Consider the following 23,053-nt stretch of genomic DNA (forward strand, 5'->3'; position numbering starts at 1 on the left):
TTAAAAATCTTACTTTTCAAAAACTTTTGACTGGTATTGTATATGCAGTATTAACATTTTCCTGTAATGCCAATTAGAGCAAAAACTCACCTATAAGGTTTTAAAATAATAAATATCTGAATGTTTTAATGAATTACGTGATTTAATGTGAAGTGTGAAATGCCATTTCAGATCTTATGGTAGTTGCATTGCGGTTTTCATCTCTCTCTCTGAAACAGGTGTTGTGTTAATTGGTAAACAGTCATTGTTTACTGCTAGATTGGCTCATTTATGATTCATTTAGCTTCCTCTTGGTCATCAGACGGTCTGTTCAGGCCTGTTGTGTGAGTGTGCATGTGTTGTTATATGTGCACAAGCGGTAGGAAGATGAGACCGCAGCAGATGGTCTGTAAACTGCGCTCGAGCCGGACCCCTGTCGAGTCTGCCCTTTGTTGCACGCATGCATTCCTATGTGAGTGGGTCGGTGCATATGCCATGACACTTTAGTCTTGGCTTAGGTTGCCGTTATCTTACCCTCCATTCATCTCTTGCCTCAGGCGGTGGGCTGCAGCTCAGCATTCCAGCTTTTGTCTCCCTCATTTCCATTTGTAAAACAGGTGTGGATGCCGAAAAACTAGTGCAAGTTTACGAAATGTAAATGAGATGTGTTGTGTTGACTTTTAAGATATTTGCTGAACAGTTTTATTTGTGTTTAAGTGAAAAAAAAAAAAAGCATCTTAATAGGCGACATGACCGAGTGTATCATAACAAAGGCCATTTACGTGTTGAATAACTCTTAAAGGTACAGTAACAAAATGCATGCATTCTACAGATGCTTTGAGACAGCAGTATGCCAAAATATGGGCTTTTATTGGAAGCTTTTAGCTTCAGTTTTCCATTGCCATGTCTAATTCAGCTCAGTATGCAAACTTTCAATCCTAAAACATGCAATATAGGGCAGAGTTTGCCCTATTAACACCTTGTTTGGTTACCCAAATGAATGCAAACAGTCATTTTTCATAAATGGGACTAATGCAAATCTGTCAAGCAAGTAAGCTGAAGCTCCAAGTCTCCAAATCTCCAAAAAAGCCCTCGGTTGGGCACGAAAACTATTTCCGAAATGATCAATAGCTGCATTGCGAGGGGTGCCATGGAAAAGTCGATGGAAATCACTGCGCCGTTGTTGTTCCTTCAGCGATTTCCATCTGCTTTGCTTCTCGACAGTCCATAAATACATTTTTAATGGCTGCCAAACTGATCTCTTTGCAGACGAAAATCGATGATCAAGACAGCATAGAGTCCCTGGAGAAATACAAATGAATACAATGAATAATTTAGTCTTTTACACTAATCATATCTCCATTAACTCTTAAAACTCTGCCTCAGCGTAGGCATCTGATATGTCGGACATGCTTTTAAAGACTGGTAATCATCTCTCTCCATATGGATGAAAACAAGATGTTTCCTGCATTTATCAGATTTTTTCTTCCTTTTTAAATTTATGTGTGTGTCTTATTTATTTGCTTGAACCATTTGAATTGGCACTGTTGAAAATAAATATCTCAGTTAAAATACAAAGAGGTTTTATAGTCTGACGGCATAAGAGCTTAAGTTCCCTGAATGACATTTTATTCTCAAAACATGTCAAAATATGGTTGATTATTAATATAAAAATAGATAAATGTTTTTTTTTTTTTTTGATAAAATATTTAAAATCAGTCTAAATTGATAAGTTATGGTTTACATAAATAAGACTATTTTTTTTGCATTTTTACATTGCTTATAAAGCTTATAGTAACAAAGCTTATAATCTAAAAAAATATTTTAATATTTAATAATATTTAATTAAAATGATAATAATTTTGAAAAGATTTTTTTTTTTATTTAAAAAAAATATTTTAGTAGTTTTTTTTATTAAATTTAAAATTTTAAAAAAAAACCTAAGCGGTTGAAATGTCTTTATTTAACACTTTCCAGGGCTCTACGCTTAATTTTCTTTTAAAAATTTTAGAGCACAGTCAAAATTTCAGGAGCACCTTCTAATCAATAATCAAAAAATCTGATCAAAAATTAGCCTTCCCATTATGAGGTGATATATGATTTCTTAAAGTGATTTTTTTTTTTTTTTTTTACCTTTGTAATGGCATTTTTCAAGTACGTCATCTTTTATGTCAAATATTTTTCAAATTATATTTTATAAGCTTTAAAAAACAACAGAATAAGAATAAGTTACCAATCAAATAAGATCAGAATTAACTAAATTAATTTGTACTACAGAGGTGGCACAGAAGAACACAAAAGTGGCTTGTAGGTGTATTTTTATGTTTAACGAGGCTCAGAGGTGGCATGAGTGCAATCGAATTCATAAATTCATGTTGATATTAATGTTTTAAATATAAAAATTTGAATATAGAAATATTAAATGATTTAAATAACTGAGAGATACTTTAAAAATGAAACCAAATCTGCCAGTAGGTGGCAGCAACTTGATTTAATTACTGAATCATTCACTCATTTGATTCGTTCAAATGGCTGATTCATTCAGAAATAAAGTAAGTGACTGTCTTTATGAATGGGAAATTGAATCGACTCACTAGATTAGTTTAAAAATAAACGAAACAACACTGTGTTTGATTGGAGATGCGCAGCGGCTCAGTTGTGACTTGTTTCAACGAAATAGCAAACGAAAAAGCAAAATCAGGCAATAGTGTTATAGTCAGACAATGTAAGTCACTTAATATGAACTTTTTGTTGATTTAACTGTTGTATTAATCAATATCTCATTTACAAACTCCCTTAAAATCATAAAAAGGTGTCACTCATCTTAGTTCATCGTGATCTCACAAAGTTCCATTATAATGAACGAAGCTCTCTACACTGCACAGTAAATCTCTTATTTACACTCTCTCTACACTTTGTTTGTGAAAGGATTTGTGAGATATGTCCGTGATACATTACTCAGCGTTGCAAAAACACATAGAAACCTTTGAAGTTCCCCCCAGCGCAAACACAAATATGCTGATCGAGTCAGTTGCACTGATGCTCCTAAATATTTTTTCATAGTCGCACGCACTGTAAAGCCCTGCTTTCTAACATTAAAGTGCTAATTTTAATTTCACAAGGCTGCTCCAATGGCCCATGCTTGCTGTTCTCACAAACAACGCAGACACTTCATTCCCAGGCAGACTAAACATGTGACGTCTCAGGCCCAGCACCCTTCACAGTTGTCAGCACACCTGTACATTTGTAAATAATGGCTTTGAGTCAAGGGTTAATGACAGATCACAGCAGTGTCATTGAGGTTTAGCACACAAAGGCATGTTCTGCCACTCATCTTTAATGACTGAGGCCCAATTGGTTGTTGACAAGTGGTTTGTTGAAGTTCCTATGAGTGAGCAAATAACTCCAATTGTTATAGCTGTTGTAAAGGAAAGTTTTGAAGGCTAAGAGTACCTTGTAATTAGGCTGGACCTTGTAATTGTAGATAAATGATGACTTTTGATATTTGTTTTGATGCTTTATGTCCAATGTTACAAACATCTGACCATTATTTCAATGTTTTCTCTGTAGGGGGTGACAGGGAGCGAATGACATCCAACCATGAGACTTATCTACTTATGGCCAGCACACAGAATGACATGGAGGATTGGGTGAAGAGCATCCGCAGGGTCATATGGGCTCCGTTTGGAGGAGGTGAGCTTCTGCAACCTGTTTGTCAGAATAAGTGTTGGTTAATGGTTATAAACACAGTTTCAATGGTCACAGTTTAACTTTCATTTACTTACATAGCCTTAGTTTAGCTTTTCTGTATATTAGACTATTGTTTAAGTACTTCACCGATTAAATAAGTCAAATAATATTTTAATTTCTGCTCGCAATGTTAACAGCTCTATACCATTCATCAGCGACTCTTACTATAACTTTAAAATGTCAGGGCTTATAAAATATGAAAGGGATAGTTTGCACAAAAATGAAAAATCTGTCATCATTTATTCACCCTCAAGTTGTTCCAAACCTGTATGAATAGGTTTTTTTTTTTTTTCTGTTGAACAAAAATGAAGATATTTTGAATAATATATGAATATACAGTAGTCACCATTTCAAGTGGATCAAAAAAGTTAATCAAAGTTGTGCTAAGACAAGAACGGGTATTGTTTTGGTTTAAGGACAATTTTGATGAAAGGTCTTGATCCATTTCAAATGCTGACTGCTGTTGAATTCATATAAATAAACATTCATTCAATAAATATACAAATATTTATATATAAATATTTATATATTTTTATGTATAAAATTTATAAACTCAAAAAGCAAACAAAATTATTTATTAATAAATTAATAAATAAATATACATATATTTATTTTTAATATAAAATATAAAATGAACAAAAGGTTAATTATTAACAAATAAATATACAGATATTTATTTTTAATATATAAAATGAATAAAGAATTAGAAAAACTTCTCCAAATTAAAAAAGTAAAAAAAAGGTTAATTATTATTAAATAAATATTATATTGAGATATTGTTTTTTATATGAAATATCAAATGAATAAAGAATAAGACAATTTATAAACTTCTCAAAAATAAAAAAGTAAAAACAAAAAAACAAAAACAAAAATAGGTTAATTAATTAGTAAATAAACAGATATATTTTACATATTTGGATATAAAATATAAAATGAATAAATAATTAGCAATTTATAAAACTAAAAGTAAAAGGAAGTTAATTATTTATAAATAAATATACAGATATTTAAAAAATAAAAAAGTAAAAAAGGTGAATTATTAATAAATAAATAAATATACATTTATTTGTTTTTAATATATGAAATATAAAAAAATAAATAAAATTTACAATTTATGAACTTCTCAAAAAAGTAAAGAAACAAAACAAAAAAAACAGGTTAATTATTAATAAATAAATATACAGATATTCATTTTTAATATGTAAAATATAAAATGAATAAAGAATTAGGCATTTTATAAACTTCTCAAAAAAACTAAGTAGGTTAATTATTAACAAATAAATATACAGATATATTTTTCTAGTATATAAAATGAATGAAGAATTAGACTATTTATTAAAAAAAGTAAAAACAAAATAGGTTAATTGTTAATAAATATACAGATATTGTTTTTTTATATGAAATATCAAATGAATAAAGAATTACATAACTTAAAAATAGAAAAAACATAAATAGGTTAATTAATAATAAATAAATATACAGATATTTATTTTTAATATATAAAATCATGAAATCACATAAAATCAATATACAATATAAAATATAAAATAAATAAAGAATTAGACTTTAGAATTAGAATGATAAGGAATTTTATATTTTATATTTTATAAACTTCTCAATTTTTAATATATAAAATATAAAATCATGAAATCACATAAAATCATTACAATATAAAATTAAAATATACTATTTCTGTGTAATGTATTTTGAAGTAGTACTTTATAAATTGCCTAATTCCTTTGTGTCTAAAACCTATTTGAACCTGTTTTCGGGTCCACTTTCTCAGTGATAAGGATTTGAACAGGCGACATTTAAAAAATGATATTTTCCTGATGGTATGAAGTAGAACAAACATATAATTATAAGCTTTATGATTTACTGTAGTTTTTACTCAAACTGCATCTGGTCAAAGTGACTCAAAACGATGGAGCAAGTAGCATGTTTTCATATTTTTAATTTAAAAGTCTATATTTCATTTATACAAAAGTGCCTTCTTGTCAGCTGAGGTGTGGGTGTGTTTGGAGGTCTGCCACATACAGCACCAGTCTCATTAGACTGCCCATCAGTTTAAAGGTTTGCTCACTGGCCTGCAAGAATGGCTCATCCTTGCGTGGCCATCTGATTGAACCCACTCTGTGTGGGCAGAAATCAAACATTCACAATAATAAGCACATATAGTCCAGCCTCAGAGTTGAGGGCACCAAGCCATGTGATCCAGACTGACAGCTTTAAACTTGGAAAGGCATGCTGTGGAATTTACAACTTGTCCTACTTGAAGTTGCATCAACTTTACCTGCTGGGTTTAGCTTCTTTTTTTCATGTAAACAACACACTGTTTTATAAAACAAACGTTTAAGTTACTTTACATAGTCATTTGTAATTTCTACAGTCAGCAGAGTGCTGTTTTATTTTGCTTGGTTTGTAATCTCAATCGTCTTAACCTTTACATATTTCACTGTGAACTCCATTGGTTCATTGGATTTTGACAAACTGACATTTTTTGTTACAACCACGTGTGGTATTTCTGTGCACAAAGCCATTGCCATTGTTTACATATTTTCAGCCAAAAGAATTAAGCTTCCTCAGGAATGTCTCTCTTGTTCACATTTTAGTTACAAAATTGACATTCCCTACCACAGTCAGCTGATTTACCCCAGAGGTCAAAGGTCACTGAGTCAAACAGTGTACAATATCCCACTGTAGGGGTTCTGCTGTGTTTCACGACCACCCAGTTGCAGTGCATGTGTGTTCCAGTCTCTTCTCCTTGACCTTTGACAACTCCGTCTCAGGTTTGATTTGATCGTGTATGTGCAGCTGCAAGAGGTTGATAATTCATTAGATCGCTGTCGTTGTTTATAATCACTTTAAGACCTAAAGATTTTTTCCTTGTCAATTTGCAGCATGATATCACTCCTTTCAAAGACTCTATCGGCTTTTAGCAATGACATAAGTGTTTTAAAACCTGACACTTCCAGTGTGATCCAAAAGAGATCATGTATTAGTTAAAAAGTTCACTTCGACTAAACGAGGAACTCTATAAACTTACTTGTAGGACCTGTAGGACCAATAATGCAGCTTTATTTAAAAATAATGCTAAATATCACCTTGTCCAAACTAGCTGTGACATCCAGTGACAAGAAATACTTCTGTCCTCACAGAAGCCAAAATGTTGAACAGAAAAAAAAAAATGAAGCAGAATTTTGTTGTTATTGTTACCCAGCCACTGGGATAAAAACAGCCTAGTGGTGGGTGAAATATGGACAAACCCAGCCAGTGGGTTGTTTTTAAACGTTTAACCCAACCTTCTGGCTAGTTGTATTTAACTCAACTATTGTTTAAAAATGACTATACAGCGAGCTTAAAATGAGCCCAAAATAGGTTTTAAGTAAAAACATCAGACACATAATTACTAGAGGCATCAGCAATAATCAAAAGGTGAACATTTATTAATAAGCAATTTAAAAATGTTTATTATTTAATTATTATTTATTCAGCTTTTTATTAAATGTTAATTTATTGAACATATTAATAAATCTTCATTTTTAACCTATTTAGGCTTCATTTTAAGCAAGAAGTATAGTAATTTTTAAGCAATAGTTGAGTTAAATAAAACTACCAAGGATGCTGGGTTAAACATTTAACCCAAACGCTGGATCAAAATAACCCAGTACACTACCAGTCAAAAGTTTTTAAACAGTAGGATTTTTAGTGTTTTTTAAAGAAGTCTTTTCTGCTCACCATGCCTGCATTTATTTGATTCGTAATACAGAAAAAAAAACAGTAATATTGTGAAATATTTTTACTATTTAAAATAACTGCTTTCTATTTGAATTCTATTCTGTTCTATTTGAAAATTAAAGCCTTGTAACATTATACAGTATACCATTCAAAAGCTTGGGAGTCAGTATTTATTTATTTATTTATTTTTTGAGAAAGAAATTATAGAAATGAATACTTTTGCTTAGCAATATTTTTTCTTTTAAACTGATCAAAAGTTATGTATAATGTCTAAAAAGATTTCTATTTCAGATAAATGCTGTCCTCCTGAACTTTCTTTTCATCGAAGAAACCTGAAAAAGTTCTACTTAACTGTTTTCAACATAATAATGATAAATGATTTTGGAGCTGCATATCAGAATATTAGAATGATTTCTGAAGGATCATGTGACTGGAGTAGTGATGCTAAAAAAAATCATTAAAATTCAGCTTTGAAATCAAATGAATAAATTACATTCTAAAATATATTTGAATAGAAAACAGTTATTTTAAATAGTAAAAAATACGTCAAAATTTTACTGTTTTTGCTGTACTTTGGATAAAATAAATGCAGCCTTGGTGAGCAGAAGAGACTTCTTTAAAAAATAATAATAATTTTGACTGTTAGTGTATAAAAACAACTAAAACTAATAAATATAACAAAAGCACATAACAAAATTAATTAAAAATGACAAAATACATGCACATACAAACATAATGTTTCACAACTCTATAATAGACTTGTTACCAAACTAGTCTATTACCAGTGTGATACACAAAAATAACACTAGTTTTACGTAACCACACATGCAGAGCAATTTTTTACTTTTTTACTTTTCTAACATGCCATTTATGAGCAAGGTTATGTGAAAGAGTAATAGACCACTGGGTGAAAAGCATGTTTTGTGATGAAGAACACAAAAATCAATATAACCTCAAAAAAATATTCATAGATTTTGCAATCTCAATTGTTGTCTTTCCTAAAGCATAAAGTATCTCTTGCAAATTGCGTAAACCCAGGCAATCAGATTTAAGCATCAGTTTTTTTTATGCAAAATGTATTATACAGTTTGTGGTCCCTGTATGGCTTCTGACTGTGAGAATCTAATACAGGCCCTTTAATGAAGACATAATTTTCTACTGTTGACATGTCTAATCTTTTTTAAGAGCTCATTTGAATGCACATTTGCTGTATTTGTTTCATTGTTTGAGCTGTTAATCCTGGCCTGAAGGTTCAGACAAAGAATATTCATTTAAAATGCATGTTTTTATTCTTTATTCAAAAAGATTCAAAACAATCTTTCTGCATATAATCTCTTCTGCCAATGAACTGGAAGACCTTCCAGACTAAGAGCGGTTCGCCCACAACTATTGTGGACTTTTTTGTGCCAAGTGCCGTTGTTCAAACGTCCACAAAAACACGGCGGTGTGAACAGCAGGAATGAAGGCAGAAGGCTGGGAACAGCCACAACAGACGATTACACAGCTAAGAGCTTAGCAGCTTTTTAACACTAACCTTAGGGGACGGTGAGGAGGGGTTGTTTTGGCCCTGTCATACTAGAGTACAGGTCAGGTCTGAGTTAAGGGATGGATGAAGGAGTTCGTCTCCTCCCCTTTGAATTCAAACCTCCTTAAAGGAGGGAAAGGACTCTGCTTCCAGACGTACAGGAGTAGAGGACAGTGAATGGCCTCGGGGCAATCTGATGAAACGAAAAGGAGACAAGATGAGACGAAGAGAGGAGACCAAAGAAAGTGCAAGAGCTCTGTAATGAGGAAAGACCATCAAAAAATAAAGAGGCAACCTCAAAGGTCTGAAATGAGACAGGAAGACCTAAAAGGTGCAAGACTGTAATGAGAGGAGAAGAGCCGGTGTGCCAGCTGCTCATTTTTGATATTCTGTAGGATAAGAGCCTTGTGCAGCACAAAGAGCGCTGTGTGTGAATACGTGAGGTCGGCAGAAAAGCCCTGGACAGCTTGAAGACGGTGTGAAGTTGAGTGTGTGCATGTGTGTGTCCAGTGTTGTTAATTGACTGCCATTGCACACAGGGACAGCAAAGTCAAGACAAAGTCAGAAGAACTCAACCCAAATGTGATATTAAAGCTCTGAGGATTCCTACACTGTGGTTTTCTTGAGGTCAACTCACTGAAGAGAGAGGAGAACCATCAGGAGATTACGTTTGGCTGGAAACACAAGTCTTTCCATGGGAAACAAGACACTCATGCAAGAGCTTCTGCATAAATCATTACAGAATTGAAGCCAAGCGAATGTCTACATTAATGTTTATTTTGTACTTTTGTTCCTGCATTTTAGCCAGATCACCGTCTCACACCTGTGTGGTCACCATTAATAACAGACATCGCTTGTCCAGAAATGCATCACAGAAAATTTCTGTGTTTATTCATCCAAAACGGGATGTATATAGAAAAGTAAAACTATCTACGCAAGTCAAGTACTTTGAGATTCAGTTATGGAGCTTTTTCCTCAAGACTTTCATTGGAGGAAACTCTAAAAAGACTAGCCAAGAACGTTTTGGATGATTTTCTGGCAATAGTGTGATTGTAGGCCACTTTGGACTGATTTTTGAAGATGCTTAGAGGCAGACAGTTCGGGTGCACCTTCTTGCATCCCTTGTTTTACTACGGTTTCATGCACAGAAGTGTTTTCCGTAAAATTAAAAGTTGCGTCAGCTTCAAACATGGTGAGTCAAACTTTCTTGGGTAAATATTAGGGCTGTCAGTCAATTAACATTTTTAATCTAATTAATTATATGCTGTGTCAATTACTAGTTAATTTAATGAATCGCAAAATAAATTTGACTGTGAAAATACCCACAAAAGATTATTTAAAGCTATTTTTGTGTTAAATGTGGAAAGTATCCAGTAGACATTACAGATCGTATTTTTAAAAAGAAATATTTCACTTGATTCAACATAAAATTTATTGGACAAAAATATTAGGCTGCAACTGCCAAACATAAACTATGGAACATAAAAGATAATTTGAGAAACATCTCAGTATTTTTTGTTCATATAATTAAAGTCATGGTAACCAAAACAGCTTTGTTACCAACAGTCTTCAAAATATTTATGTTCCACAAAAGAAAGGTTTGAAACAACATGAGGGTGAAGAAATAACAGAAATTATTTTTTTGGTGTGAACTATCCCTGTAATGTTTTTATTATTATTATGTTTTTTAATGAAATTATACTCTAAGTAAGAAACTAAATCTGCCAGCAAGTGGCGGTAAATATCTCTAAATATAAGTCATTGAATTATTTGATTCGATTCAAATGGCTGATTCATTCAGGAATGAAGTAAATGGCTCTTTTTATAAATGGGCCTTTGAATCATTGATTCACATGATTCATTCAAAATGCAGATTCATTCAGAAACTAAACACCCTATGTGTTGCTTGGAGATGCGCAACTATTCTGCTATGGCTTCAATGGTAATATGTTCTCTGCAAAAACACATGATATAATGTTTAAAATAACACAATATCAACTTCTTATTTAGTGAACTGTTGTATAAAATCACATTTAAGCTTGTGAAAGATCAGGACAAAACCAGCACTGGTGTCATATTGCTCTTGCTGCCTGTGTGATATTGTGCGATACGTGATATATATGAGACAAAACACATATAGAGGCATTTTTTTGGCACCAATATCAGAATTTTAGGGCATAACTGTATTTTTGGAGTTGTTGCCCTGCATCATATTTGTCAACAGTCAACTGTATGAAATACAAGATGACAGTGCATTAACTGCATTAAAATATTTTAATTGTGTTACTTTTTCATAACTAATTATATAAGTTAATGTGTAAAACTTACAGCCCTAGTGAATATTCAAAGAAAATGTGAAATATTGTTTCTCTCATCCATCCAGCCCCATCAGGAACGGGTGGTAAAACCCTTCCTGTCTTTTAGGCTTAGTTGAATTTGTACCATCTCGTACCGCGTGTCTGCGTCCGGAGACCCGGAAAGCGCCACCGATCTAAAGCTTCCAGGAAGTCTGGCCTAATCCCCGCTCATATGCATGCCACATGTGAATCACGCTTGTTTTCATCCCGACTGATGCAGACAAAAGAACAGGGCAGGAGAGGAAGTGTGCGATTTTCTTCTCAGAGAGCGTGACATGAAAGAATAGCTCAAATCAGGCTTCTTTAGCAGCTCTCTCTTCACTTTTGTCTACATATAGGAATAGAGGAATCAATTGTTTTTCAACATAGACTTTTTCCACTTGAGTTAAAGCTATTTTTAAGGCTCTAAAAGATGTCAGATAGCTCAAGAATTCTCACTCTCTAAACAATAGCCTACCTAAAATATTCAATAAAAAATACAAATAACCACCAAAAATATTCACATTTATGTTTAGGTCTATCCAGTAAAATTTAAAAATTCTGAAAGTGATCTAACCCCCACAATCCAAGATGTTTGTGTCTTTCTTTCTTTATTAAAAAAAGAAATTAAGGTTTTTGAGGAAAACATTCCAGGTTTTTCTCCATACAGTGGCCAGCGGGTTGAAGGTCCAAATTTCAGTTTCAGGGCAGCTTTAAAGGGCTCTAAATGATCCCAGACGAGGGATAAGGGCCTTATCTAGTGAAACAATTGGTCATTTTTTTATAAAAAATTTAAATTGATATACTTTTTAACCACAATGACTGATCATTTCACTAGATTAGAACCTTATTTCTCAGCTGGGATTGTGTAGAGCCCTTTGAAGCTGCATTGAAACTGCAATTCAGACCTTCAACCTGTTGGCTCCCATTGAAGTCCACTATATGGAAAAAAAAATCTTGCAATGTTTTCCTCCCCAAAAAAAAAAAAAAAAAAAAATCTTTTTGACTAAAGAAAATAAGACATGAACATCTTAGATGACATGGGGGTGAGTAAATTATCTGGAATTGTTTATTTTGGAAGTGAACCAATCTTTAAAATAAGATAAATAAAAAAATAAAGATATTAATAAAATAAAGATTTTTTAATAAAGATAAAAATAAAATAAAATAAAATAAAATAAATTAAATTAAATTAAATTAAATTTTCTCAGCAGGGGTATCTCAAAGTTGTGTAAAATCATCAGAATATTCCTAAATGTTATCCTAAAAGCTTATTTGATCCTCATGAACTATGGGTATGTGTTTCAGGGATTTTTGGTCAGAAGTTGGAAGAGACTGTTCGCTATGAACGTCGTTTTGGCAACAAGATGGCACCCATGCTGGTGGAGCAGTGCGTGGACTTCATCCGCCGCTGGGGTCTACGAGAAGAAGGGCTCTTCCGTTTGCCTGGACAAGCCAACCTCGTCAAAGAGCTTCAAGATGCTTTTGACTGTGGAGAGAAGCCGTCTTTTGATTGGTATTTGCACCTACTAAACACACTTACAGTCTCTGTTATGAATATGAAAGGAATCTGCATGAATGCAAATAGGCACAACTTTAAATCTTCTAATTAATCTCATTCAGATTAGATTATCTCTCTTGACTGCCTCATCGTCTGTCTCCAGTGTGTCTTTGTCTCAGGTACATGCACACAGAGAAATATAAACAAAGTAGTCGTGGAGGATTTGAATGAGGTTTTGGTTGCAAATGGGTAAAATGAATTTCCATGTGCTGGTTTGTTGCTGGTCTAATTTTAACCATCATCGTCTTACCATCATTGGCTTACGATGAAGCCGATTCCTGTAGCGCAAACAGTAAACACTACCATTCATAAATTTGGGGCTACAGGCTACTTTTATTTAGCGAGGATGCATTAATTGATCAAGTATAGACATATTACAGAATTTCAAATAAATGCTGTTCATTTTAACATTCGATTCATTAAATAATTCTGGAAGAAAAAAAAATAAAAATCACAGTGTACATAAAATATTAAGCATAGATGTTTTCAACATTTAAAATAAAAATGTTATATGAGCAGCAAATCAGCATATTAGAATGATTTCTGAAAGCTCGTGTGACTTTAAAGACTGGAGTATTGATGCTAAAAATTCAGCTTTGCATCAGATATAAATTGTATTTTAAATATATTAAAATAGAAAACTCCTGTTTTAAATTGTATTGTATATGCAAATTGTATTATTTCACAATATTAATGGTTTTACTTTATTTTTAATCAATTAAATGCAGCCATGTTGAGAAAGAAAGAACTTTTTTTTCAAAAATAATAATTAAAAATATATTACCGACAAACTTGCAAACTTGCAACGCATGTTTAACTTTGTGGAACATATCTACTAAATGCATGAATATAAATGACATCTAGCATAGAAGTACCATATTTAAATAATACCTGAAATTAGTCCTCATTAAATGCATGTTTACTTCGGCTCCAGTGACAAACCAAAGCAAAAAGATGCTGTTTACAGCTGTTTAGAGTCTGTTTGTTACAAATTTGTTTTATATTAAAACCCATAACTGTGCCATCTTTTGATAAAAATAGATTTGCTTTCTTCTCAGATGTCTGACATTACAATTAAGCAGAATTTAAATCAGGAACATTCACCCAAAATTCACATTTGCACATTAGCAAGATAAATTGTTCCTTTTTACCACCTCCAGGATTGGGCTTTTTCTCCCATTATATGTTTTTTTCCAAAAGAATGCATCTCTCTGTGAAGTTTTCCAAATGACCCATTTACCATGTAATAGATGTTTATCCATTATTCGCCTGCAAGTGCAGTTATGTTGTCCATTTTAAGCTAATGTCCCCTCACATTACTCTAAAATGTAGATGGTGGACACTTTCTCTCTCTGAAAAAGCTTTCTCTGCACTTTCACAATATTAAACATTGCAGATAACACCAGCAGCTGCTTCCCCAGTTTATTTACAGTGTGCGATTTTGGCGATGGCTGTCAGGGAGAGACACGGCAGGGAAAGCACACTGCATATTTAACACCATTCATATTTAGATCTTACTGCTGTCTGAAGCAAGGTGATAATTGTAAAGGGTCAATACATAGCATATGCAGTTGACGGTTACATTATACACATCCCTGCTATTCCTGTCCAGCCCACCCGGAAAGTGTCAATAAATCCAGCTTGTTACGGGATTGTCACAAGCCCAGGTCCTCTATGGGGCCGTTAACCGGGCCGATCAGTGACGTGCTAGTGCTTTCTTTGATTTAGTACCAGCTTCCTGTTACTCATTATTAGAGCCACTGGGATACTGAGACAGGGACACATGCAATCTGTCATTTAAAGTGCCCTACATTGTTCGTATGCTTCTAGCTTTTCATTCTTGTATGGTCTTTTATATTAATATGCCTGTTCTTTTCCTGTTTTTCTGCAGTAACACAGACGTTCACACCGTGGCATCCTTGTTGAAGCTGTACTTGAGAGAGCTGCCTGAGCCGGTCATCCCGTTCTGTAAATATGAAGAGTTTCTGGCCTGCACCAAACTTCTCAGCAAAGACCAGGATGCAGTGAGTTGTCTCCTGTTGTTGTTTGTTGTTTAGCATTTTACAACACTTGGTTTAACAGGCTAGATCTTTAAAGGAGAAGTTCACTTTCAGAACAAGAATTTACAGATAATTTACTCACCCCTTTGTCATCCAAGATGTTCATGTCTTTCTTTCTTCAGTTGCAAAGAAATTATGTTTCTTTTGGAAGACATTTCAGGAATGATCTCCATGTAGTGAACTTCAATCGTGCCTGTGAGTTTGAACTTCCAAAAGCAGTTTAAATTCAGCTTCAAATGGCTCTAAACGATCCCAGCTGAGAAAGAAGGGTCTTATCTATTGAAACAATCTGTCATTTTTGTTCTGGAAGTGAACCTCTCCTTTAACTAAACTACACCACTTTTGAAGTTAAAGGAAACCTTGTGTATTAAGACTGTATGGCTTAATATATCATAAATGATGTCTCTTACTGAAATATGTAGTAGAAAACCCATTAAAGATTTATGTTATTTTAAAAAATCCACATTGTTTTATACATATTTTGGACTATGGGGGGCACCATTACTTCGACGACGTGAAATGGTTACACTCGGTAAGCTACTGCCGCTACCTACTGCTATTTTTACCGCAACACATGCCACATCGTGCAGCTTTTGTCTGTAATTTTTGTCTGAAAATCTAGCAATAAGAAGCAGAGAAAAGAATGGGAAGATCCCTGTGGACAATTAAAACTTCCTAAAGACCAGCATCTTTGTTCTCTCCACTTTAGCCCTAATGCCTTTGAGGCTTTTAGTAGACCACAGCTACTGAAAGAGCTTACAAATGGCAGAGACAAGAAACGCTAGATGCCATCTTGGCAGGATGTAAACATGTTGACGCTTGTCATGACTCCGCAGCCACTGAAGGAGTTTCTCAGCGCAAATGGATGGTACAACATTTGGTTTAAGCCTATGCTTACATCCATCACTACCTTAAGCTCTTTCAGTAGCTGTGGTCATCAGTATTTCATTATCCGAATTGTGTTGCGGTAAAAATTGCAACAGGTAGCGGCAGTAGCTCACTGAGTGCAAGTCCCTGAAATAATGGTGCCCACCATAATTTTTGAAATAACGTAAATCTTTAATAGTTTTTCTACTACGCATTTCAGTAAGAAACTTTATTTTAAGCCAGATGAGTCTTTAAAAACTGAATAAAAGTAGAAGATGTTTTTTTTTTTTATAATGAGCCTCAATGTAGATTCTATAACTATTGTTGACCTCTTTGGCAGTCCTCCTTTTGCTATTTCTTATTTGAGTTCGGTTCCCACCAGCAGGCTGAGAGAATGGCATATGACTCATCTCATTATTCTACTCCCGTCATCTTTCATCTTGCGTACATCAATTCCTTACTTTCGCTGAGCCTGAAGAAGAACGGGTTGACCCTGAGGAAGGGAAACAGCCTCAAACTTTCCAGTTACACTTTTTTTCACTTGTGCGAATCACCGGCGGCTTTTGAATCGTTTCAGGATAGAATCAAAGTGCAGGACGGGGTCTTGCAACACTGAATTTAATTTACTGCCCCGAGATTCGTACCTTTGAGAGTCCCTCGAGTGCGGTACACGCAAAGAATCATACTACCATGTCAAATGAAGCAGAAGGCTTTACTAGATCCATTTGTTTTTGAGAAATAGCTTTCTCGTGTGGTGCAGCAAAGTCATTTTCATCAGAGAGAGCCTGCAGGGAAAAGACATATCGACCATGATAAAAACAGATCTGGAGCGCATTCATAAATCTAGACCGTCATCAATTGTTAAACTCATTGACCCATGCCTAGACAAATAGCGTAGTAATAATGAAATAAATTGCGATATGAATATTTAAAGTCAATTAGGAAGAGTTCAACAGACTTTTAAAAGCAATGGGACAGGTTTAATTGTCTTTTAATCATGTATATTAGTCCAGATCATTTAAAATTTAATTACTATAATCAGTTTAAACAAATGCATAGATTTGTATTCCTTTTTTAACCTAGACATGTATTTGATTTTTTTTTTTCTCTCTCTCTTTCTGTGCAGGGAATGAAGGAATTAAGAAGGCAAGTAGAAAGTCTACCTCTGGTAAACTACAATCTGCTTAAATACATATGCAAGTAAGTGATTTTGTATTTTATACCTTTTAGCTGTGGCTTATCACAAAATATTATATAATAAATATGCAATTGTTCTGTGCACTAGTGGTGGGAATTTTTTTTAGTGACTCTGTAGATTACAGTGAGTCAGTTAACTCAATCGATTCATTCAATCGAGTCATTGAGTCAGTTCAATCAATTGATTTATTCAAAACCCCTGATGCATTCAGGAAGAAAGCAACTGACTGTAATTGAGTCACTGAGTCACTTCAGTCAGTTTATTCAAAAACACTGATTTATTCAGAAACATAGCAAGTGACTATCTGTAAGTGAGTCACTGAGTCAATTCAGGCAGTCAGTTCATTCAAAAACACTAATGTATTCAGGACCAAAGCAAGTGACCGTCTTTGGGTGAGTCACTGAGTCAATTCGATTCATTCATAAACCCTGATGTATTTAGGAACAAAGTAAGTGACTGACTGTAAGTGAGTCACTGAGTCAATTCATTCAGTTGATTCATTCAAAAACCTTGATGCATTCAGGAACAAAGCAAGTGACTGTCTGTAAGTGAGTCACTGAGTCAATTCACTCAATCAATGCTTTAAAAACACTGATGCATTCAGAAACAATGCAAATGACTGTCTGTAAGTGAGTCACTGAGTCGATTCACTCAATCAATTTGTTTACAAATACTGATGCATTCAGGAAAAAAGCAAGTGACTGTCTGTAAGTGAGTCACTGAGTCAATTCACTTAATCGATTCATTTAAAAACACTGATGCATTCAGAAACAAAAGCAAGTGACTGGCAGTGAGTGAGTCACTAAGTCAATTCACTCAATCGATTCATTCAAAAAGCCTGATGCATTCAGGAACAAAGCAAATCACTGGCAGAAAGTAAGGCACTGAGTCAATTCATTTAATTGATTCATTCAAAAACCCTGGTGTATTTAGAAACAAAGTAAGCAGCTGACTAAGTGAGTCACTGAGTCAATTCACACAGTTGATTCATTCAAAAACACTGATGAATTTAGGAACAAAGCAAGTGACTGTCTTTGAGTGAGTGACTGAGTCAGTTCACTCAATCGATGCATTTTAAAACACTGATGCATTCAAAAATGCAATTGACTATCTGTAAGTGAGTCACTGAGTCAGTTCACTCAATTGATTCATTCAAAAACCCTGATGCATTCAGGAACAAAGCAAATCACTGGCAGAAAGTAAGGCACTATCAATTCACTTAGTTGATTCATTCAAAAACACTGATGCATTCAGAAAAAAGCAAGTGACTGTCTGTGAGTCACTGAGTCAATTCACTCATTCAGTCTTTCATTCATTCAGTCTTTGAATGAGTGCCTGAATCAATTTATTCAATCAATTCATTCAAAAACACTGATTCATTTGGGAATGAAACATTGATTCAATGAAAAAAGTGAGTGTTTTTGAGTGGGTTACTGAGTCAATCACTCAATTGATTCTATTGAAAACCACTGATGCCTGCAGGAATTAAATATGTGGCTGTCTTTGAATGAGTCCACTCACTGGCACTATTTTGAATAGTTTCAAAAATCTCATTTGTAATGTTAAGACGCCTCTTTCTTTTCCAGGTTTTTGGATGAAGTTCAGTCCTACTCAGGTGTCAATAAAATGAGTGTACAGAATCTGGCTACAGTCTTTGGGCCAAATATTCTGAGGCCAAAGGTTGAGGACCCAGTAACTATAATGGAAGGTAGGTCTTTTCATTCATATCTCTCACTTCAGAAATCTCTGATGACATTCAGTGTTTGAGTGATCTGTTTGTCCCATTTAGGCACAGTACTGGTCCAGCAATTAATGGCTGTTTTGATTGGCCGACATGATGTTCTTTTCCCACCCGATGAGGACCACACTAGCACTCTGGAACTGGTTAATAATAACAATAACGACACACAGAAACGGCCTACGAATGGTCAGATACAAAACAAAGAGAACAATAACACCAGTGGGGTGCGACAGTGCACTTGGGACGCACCCGAATCACCCAGCCGTGCTCCTCTGGACAATGGCTCACCCCGTTCGGGCAGCCCACGTAACGGTTTTACGGGACAGCGTTTCGAGGTTGCCCGCAGTCCCCCGCTAGCTGTGAAAAAGAACCCGGCGTTTAGCAAAGGCAGTGGGATTGTCACCAACGGATCGTTCAGCTCATCATCGTCATCCTCCGGTGACGCCAATCAGGAGAAAACTCAGACTCTACCAAACATGGGAACCCTTCATGCCCGTCGGACGGGTGCGATTAAAGGCTCGGGAACCAAAATGGGCGTCCAGAATGGAGTCGTTCGCATGGGCGTATCCAGCACGGATGTGACTAACGGGACTATAAATGCACGGAACGGACTCTGGGTGCCCAACGGTCACGTCACGATGCGTGAGGCTAAAAGTCGAGACGTCGAGCACCAGCAGAACCGCCTGTCCACGTACGACAACGTCCACATCCATCAGCAGCAGACGATACAGCCCAGTCTGAGCAGCAGCTGTGAGGACAAACAGAGCGTGGATAGCGCCACATGGTCCACCTCTTCTTGCGAGATCTCTCTACCCGAAAACTCGACTTCTTGCCGCTCCTCCACCACCACGTGCCCAGAGCAGGACTTTTTTGGAAATAACTTTGAGGATCCTTTGTTGGACGGGCCGGTGCAGGAGGACAACGCACTGGCGGTGGACGATAGGGAGCAGCGGACCAGTAACGGAGGAGGACGGGGAAGCAGAGGAACCAGCAGCAGCGATAACAGCGAGACGTTTGCCATCACAAATGGGCCGACCAATCACAGTGCACTGCACAGCCTGGTGTCCAGTCTCAAACAGGAAATGCTCAAGCAGAAGAACGAATACGAGGCCAGGATTAAGAGGTAAGAGACATGTTCAACCATAAAATTACAGAAACTTGTATTGTTTTAATGAAGTTAAGAATGAAATGTCATTTTTTGCACAAATTGTTTCCAATTGTTTCAGTGATTTATAGGAAAATAAAATGAGAAAACTGAAATAAAATGAGCGAAATACTAACTAACTAACTAACGTAAGTAAATAAACCAAACCAATGAATAATTTACTTAATTAAATAAGTTGTACATAGACACACACACACACACACACACACACTCTCCCTGTTGCTTTTTTCTATATCCTGTATATCCTGTAAAGAGGTTTTTGTAAAAAAAAAAAAAAAAAAAAAAAAAAAAAAAAAAACCTAAATTGCAAAAAAAAAAAAAAAAAAAAAATAATATATATATATAATAATAATAATAATAATAATAATAATAATAATAATAAAAAAAAAATTACAAAAAGTTTCAATAAATGTGATTATTTTACTTACTTTTAATAAAATGAACAACATTTACTTGTTTTTAATAAAATGTTGTTTTAATAAAACATTTACAATATTTAATAAAATGCAACAAATATTTGTGTAATAAAATGAAACAATATTTCTTAAATTTTTAATAAAATAAAAAACTTATTTTATTCATTTATTCATTCATTTTTAATAAAATGAAACAATATTTAACATTTAATAAAATGAACAAAATATTTTTAATAAATATTTTTTAATAAAATGAAACTAACTTATTTTTAATAAAATTAAAAATATATATTTGAAAGTATTTATTAACATTTTTAATTATTTAAAAAAGTACTTATAATAAAATAAAAATATTTACTTATTTTTAATAAAATTAACCAAATATTTATTAACTGAAATTCCATGCAATCAAAAAAAATATATATTTGAAAAAAATATTTACTTTTAATAAAATAAAAGCATTTACTTATTTTTAATGAAATAAAAAAAAATAAATAACTTTAGTAAAAGGAACAAACTATTTTTGATAAAATGAAACGTCTTTCTTAATAACATGAAACAATGTTTACTTTTTTTTAAAATAAAATCTAAAAATATATATTTTAAATAAAATATTTAATTAATAAAATGAAAAAAATCATTTTCAAAAATCAAAATACCTCTCTCTCTCTCTCTCTCTCTCTCATACATACATACACATATACATATACATACATATATATATATATATATATATATATATATATATTTCCTTTAAGTAAAATAAACATATTTAATTAACTTATTTTTAATCAAATAAATAACATTTTATATAATACAATTTTACTTTTTAATCAAATAAATATAAATTTATTAACTTATTTTTAATTACATCTAAAAATATATATTTGAAAAAAAAAAGTAGTAGTAGTAGTAGTAGTAGTAGTAGTAGTAGTAGTAGTAGTAGTAGTAGTACAAACAAAATCAACGAAATATTGATTTAATATTAATAAAATGAAACAAATATTTATTTTCAGTAATATTGCAAATATTTAATAAACTCATTTAATAAATAAATTAAATACAATATCTAACTTATTTTTAATGTCATGAAAAAAAACCCTCATTTATTTAAAAGACAACGTCAAAAAAAAAAAAAAAAAAAAAAATAGGTGGATCTTCATCATATTCATTTCTCAACTTGGAAACAACTTCTGATGTTTGATGTCTGATGCGATGTGTCAACAATCATATTATCATAATGCTGTATGATAGAATTAACTTTTAGCTAAATCCACCATTTAAGTGTCTCAGTATTAAAAGATGTATTCACCCGCCTTTTTTCCATCTTCCCTGTAGTCTGGAACTTCGGAATCTAGAATTGGAGACGGTGATGGCGAATCTACACGAAGAGCTTGACCAGGAGAAGAAGAAATACACCATGGTGGAGATCAAGCTAAGAAACGCAGAACGAGCCAAGGACGATGCGGAAAAGAGAAACGAGATGTTGCAGAAAGAGATGGAGCAGTTCTTTTCCACCTTCGGAGACCTGACCGCAGACCCGCGACGGCCCGACAGAGCCAACACCATCTGGATCCAGTGAGCCGTTAACGGTCCATCATTAACATTACTCAACAACCAATCGTGTTACATTGTGTGGGCTTGCGTTCAGACCTTTCATGGCATCTTTGCACATTTGGTGCAAAGGTTCAACACAGCTGAGCAAAGCCCATTGAGCCAAAATTTTAGAACTGAACGTGGACCAGTTGGACTCATGAAGAGGGATGATGGACGATGCAGAGTGGATATTAAGATGATATTAAGATGTGAAGGTGAGATGATTGTCAAACCAAAAGAAGGTGAATCTGACTCTAAATAATGACCTGAGAGTGAACGATAAGAGGAACTTGAGCTTGAATGTGACAGAATGAATGAATGGGAAACGCCTGAAGGACGACAGAAGCACGAATGTCACTCGTATTTCTTCTTGTGATCCAACCAAATGTGTCCTTGAGCTGTTATGTGTCCTCTTGTGTATATAAAGCAGAAACCATGTTGAAAATTCCACGATGAGAAACAAATGTCTGTATAAATGCAAATTAATGTTTAATGTATGTACTGATATTTAAACGGAGAATTCTCAATGTGTTACATTTAAATTTTATATCAAGGCTTTTCCTTGCACTTAAAGCATATGAGTTGCTATGTTGTTTTTCAGTATGGTACGATATGAGATGTGGCAAATATTTCAATATCAGTCTTCCCTGTTGCTTTTTTGCATAATTTATCACAGCAAATGAAACATTTTCTTCATCAGTATTAAAAATAATATTTTTCAAGCATAAATCGAACAGTTTAGGGTGGGTTTGCTTAAGACAATGTTACAAAATTGCCCAATGGAGTAAAAAAAATGACAGAAATACTGATGAAGAACCTGATTTTTTTGCAGTGCCACTGCGTTCCCCACATGACCAAAACCAAGTAGACAAGTAAACCTGTACATACTTGTGAAAACAGGGCAAACGCTCAGCCTGTCTTTGTCATTTGTGCCTGTCGCACATCATTTGCTTTCAGCGGTGCTAGACGGGAGGAAGTCTGTTAAAATGAAGACTCGTATGAGGTTTGTTCATCTCTCGGTACATGTGGGGTCATTTGCCTTGTCGCAGCTGTCCATGCTTCTACTGTAGCTTGATGCATTCGGTGAAATGCAATGAAATTAAATTATGTGACCTCATTTA

General features: G+C 33.9%; 1 protein-coding gene across 4 annotated transcripts in view; it reads left to right on the top strand.

Annotated features, from left to right (window-relative positions):
* The window catches only part of arhgap24 (Rho GTPase activating protein 24), a 134,756-nt gene extending 111,703 nt beyond the window's left edge, over positions 1-23,053 (top strand). For all 4 annotated transcript variants that reach the window (XM_051093469.1, XM_051093471.1, XM_051093470.1 and 1 more), the window contains 7 exons: positions 3,550-3,672; positions 12,637-12,844; positions 14,781-14,913; positions 16,943-17,016; positions 18,601-18,722; positions 18,804-19,878; positions 21,675-23,053. In XM_051093469.1, coding sequence (XP_050949426.1) covers positions 3,550-3,672; positions 12,637-12,844; positions 14,781-14,913; positions 16,943-17,016; positions 18,601-18,722; positions 18,804-19,878; positions 21,675-21,918 — 1,979 coding nt within the window. In that variant the 3' untranslated portion in view covers positions 21,919-23,053. The remainder of the gene's footprint in view (positions 1-3,549; positions 3,673-12,636; positions 12,845-14,780; positions 14,914-16,942; positions 17,017-18,600; positions 18,723-18,803; positions 19,879-21,674) is intronic.

The sequence above is a fragment of the Labeo rohita genome, chromosome 21 (genome assembly GCF_022985175.1).
Source record: "Labeo rohita strain BAU-BD-2019 chromosome 21, IGBB_LRoh.1.0, whole genome shotgun sequence".
NCBI classification, from domain to species: Eukaryota; Metazoa; Chordata; class Actinopteri; order Cypriniformes; family Cyprinidae; genus Labeo; species Labeo rohita.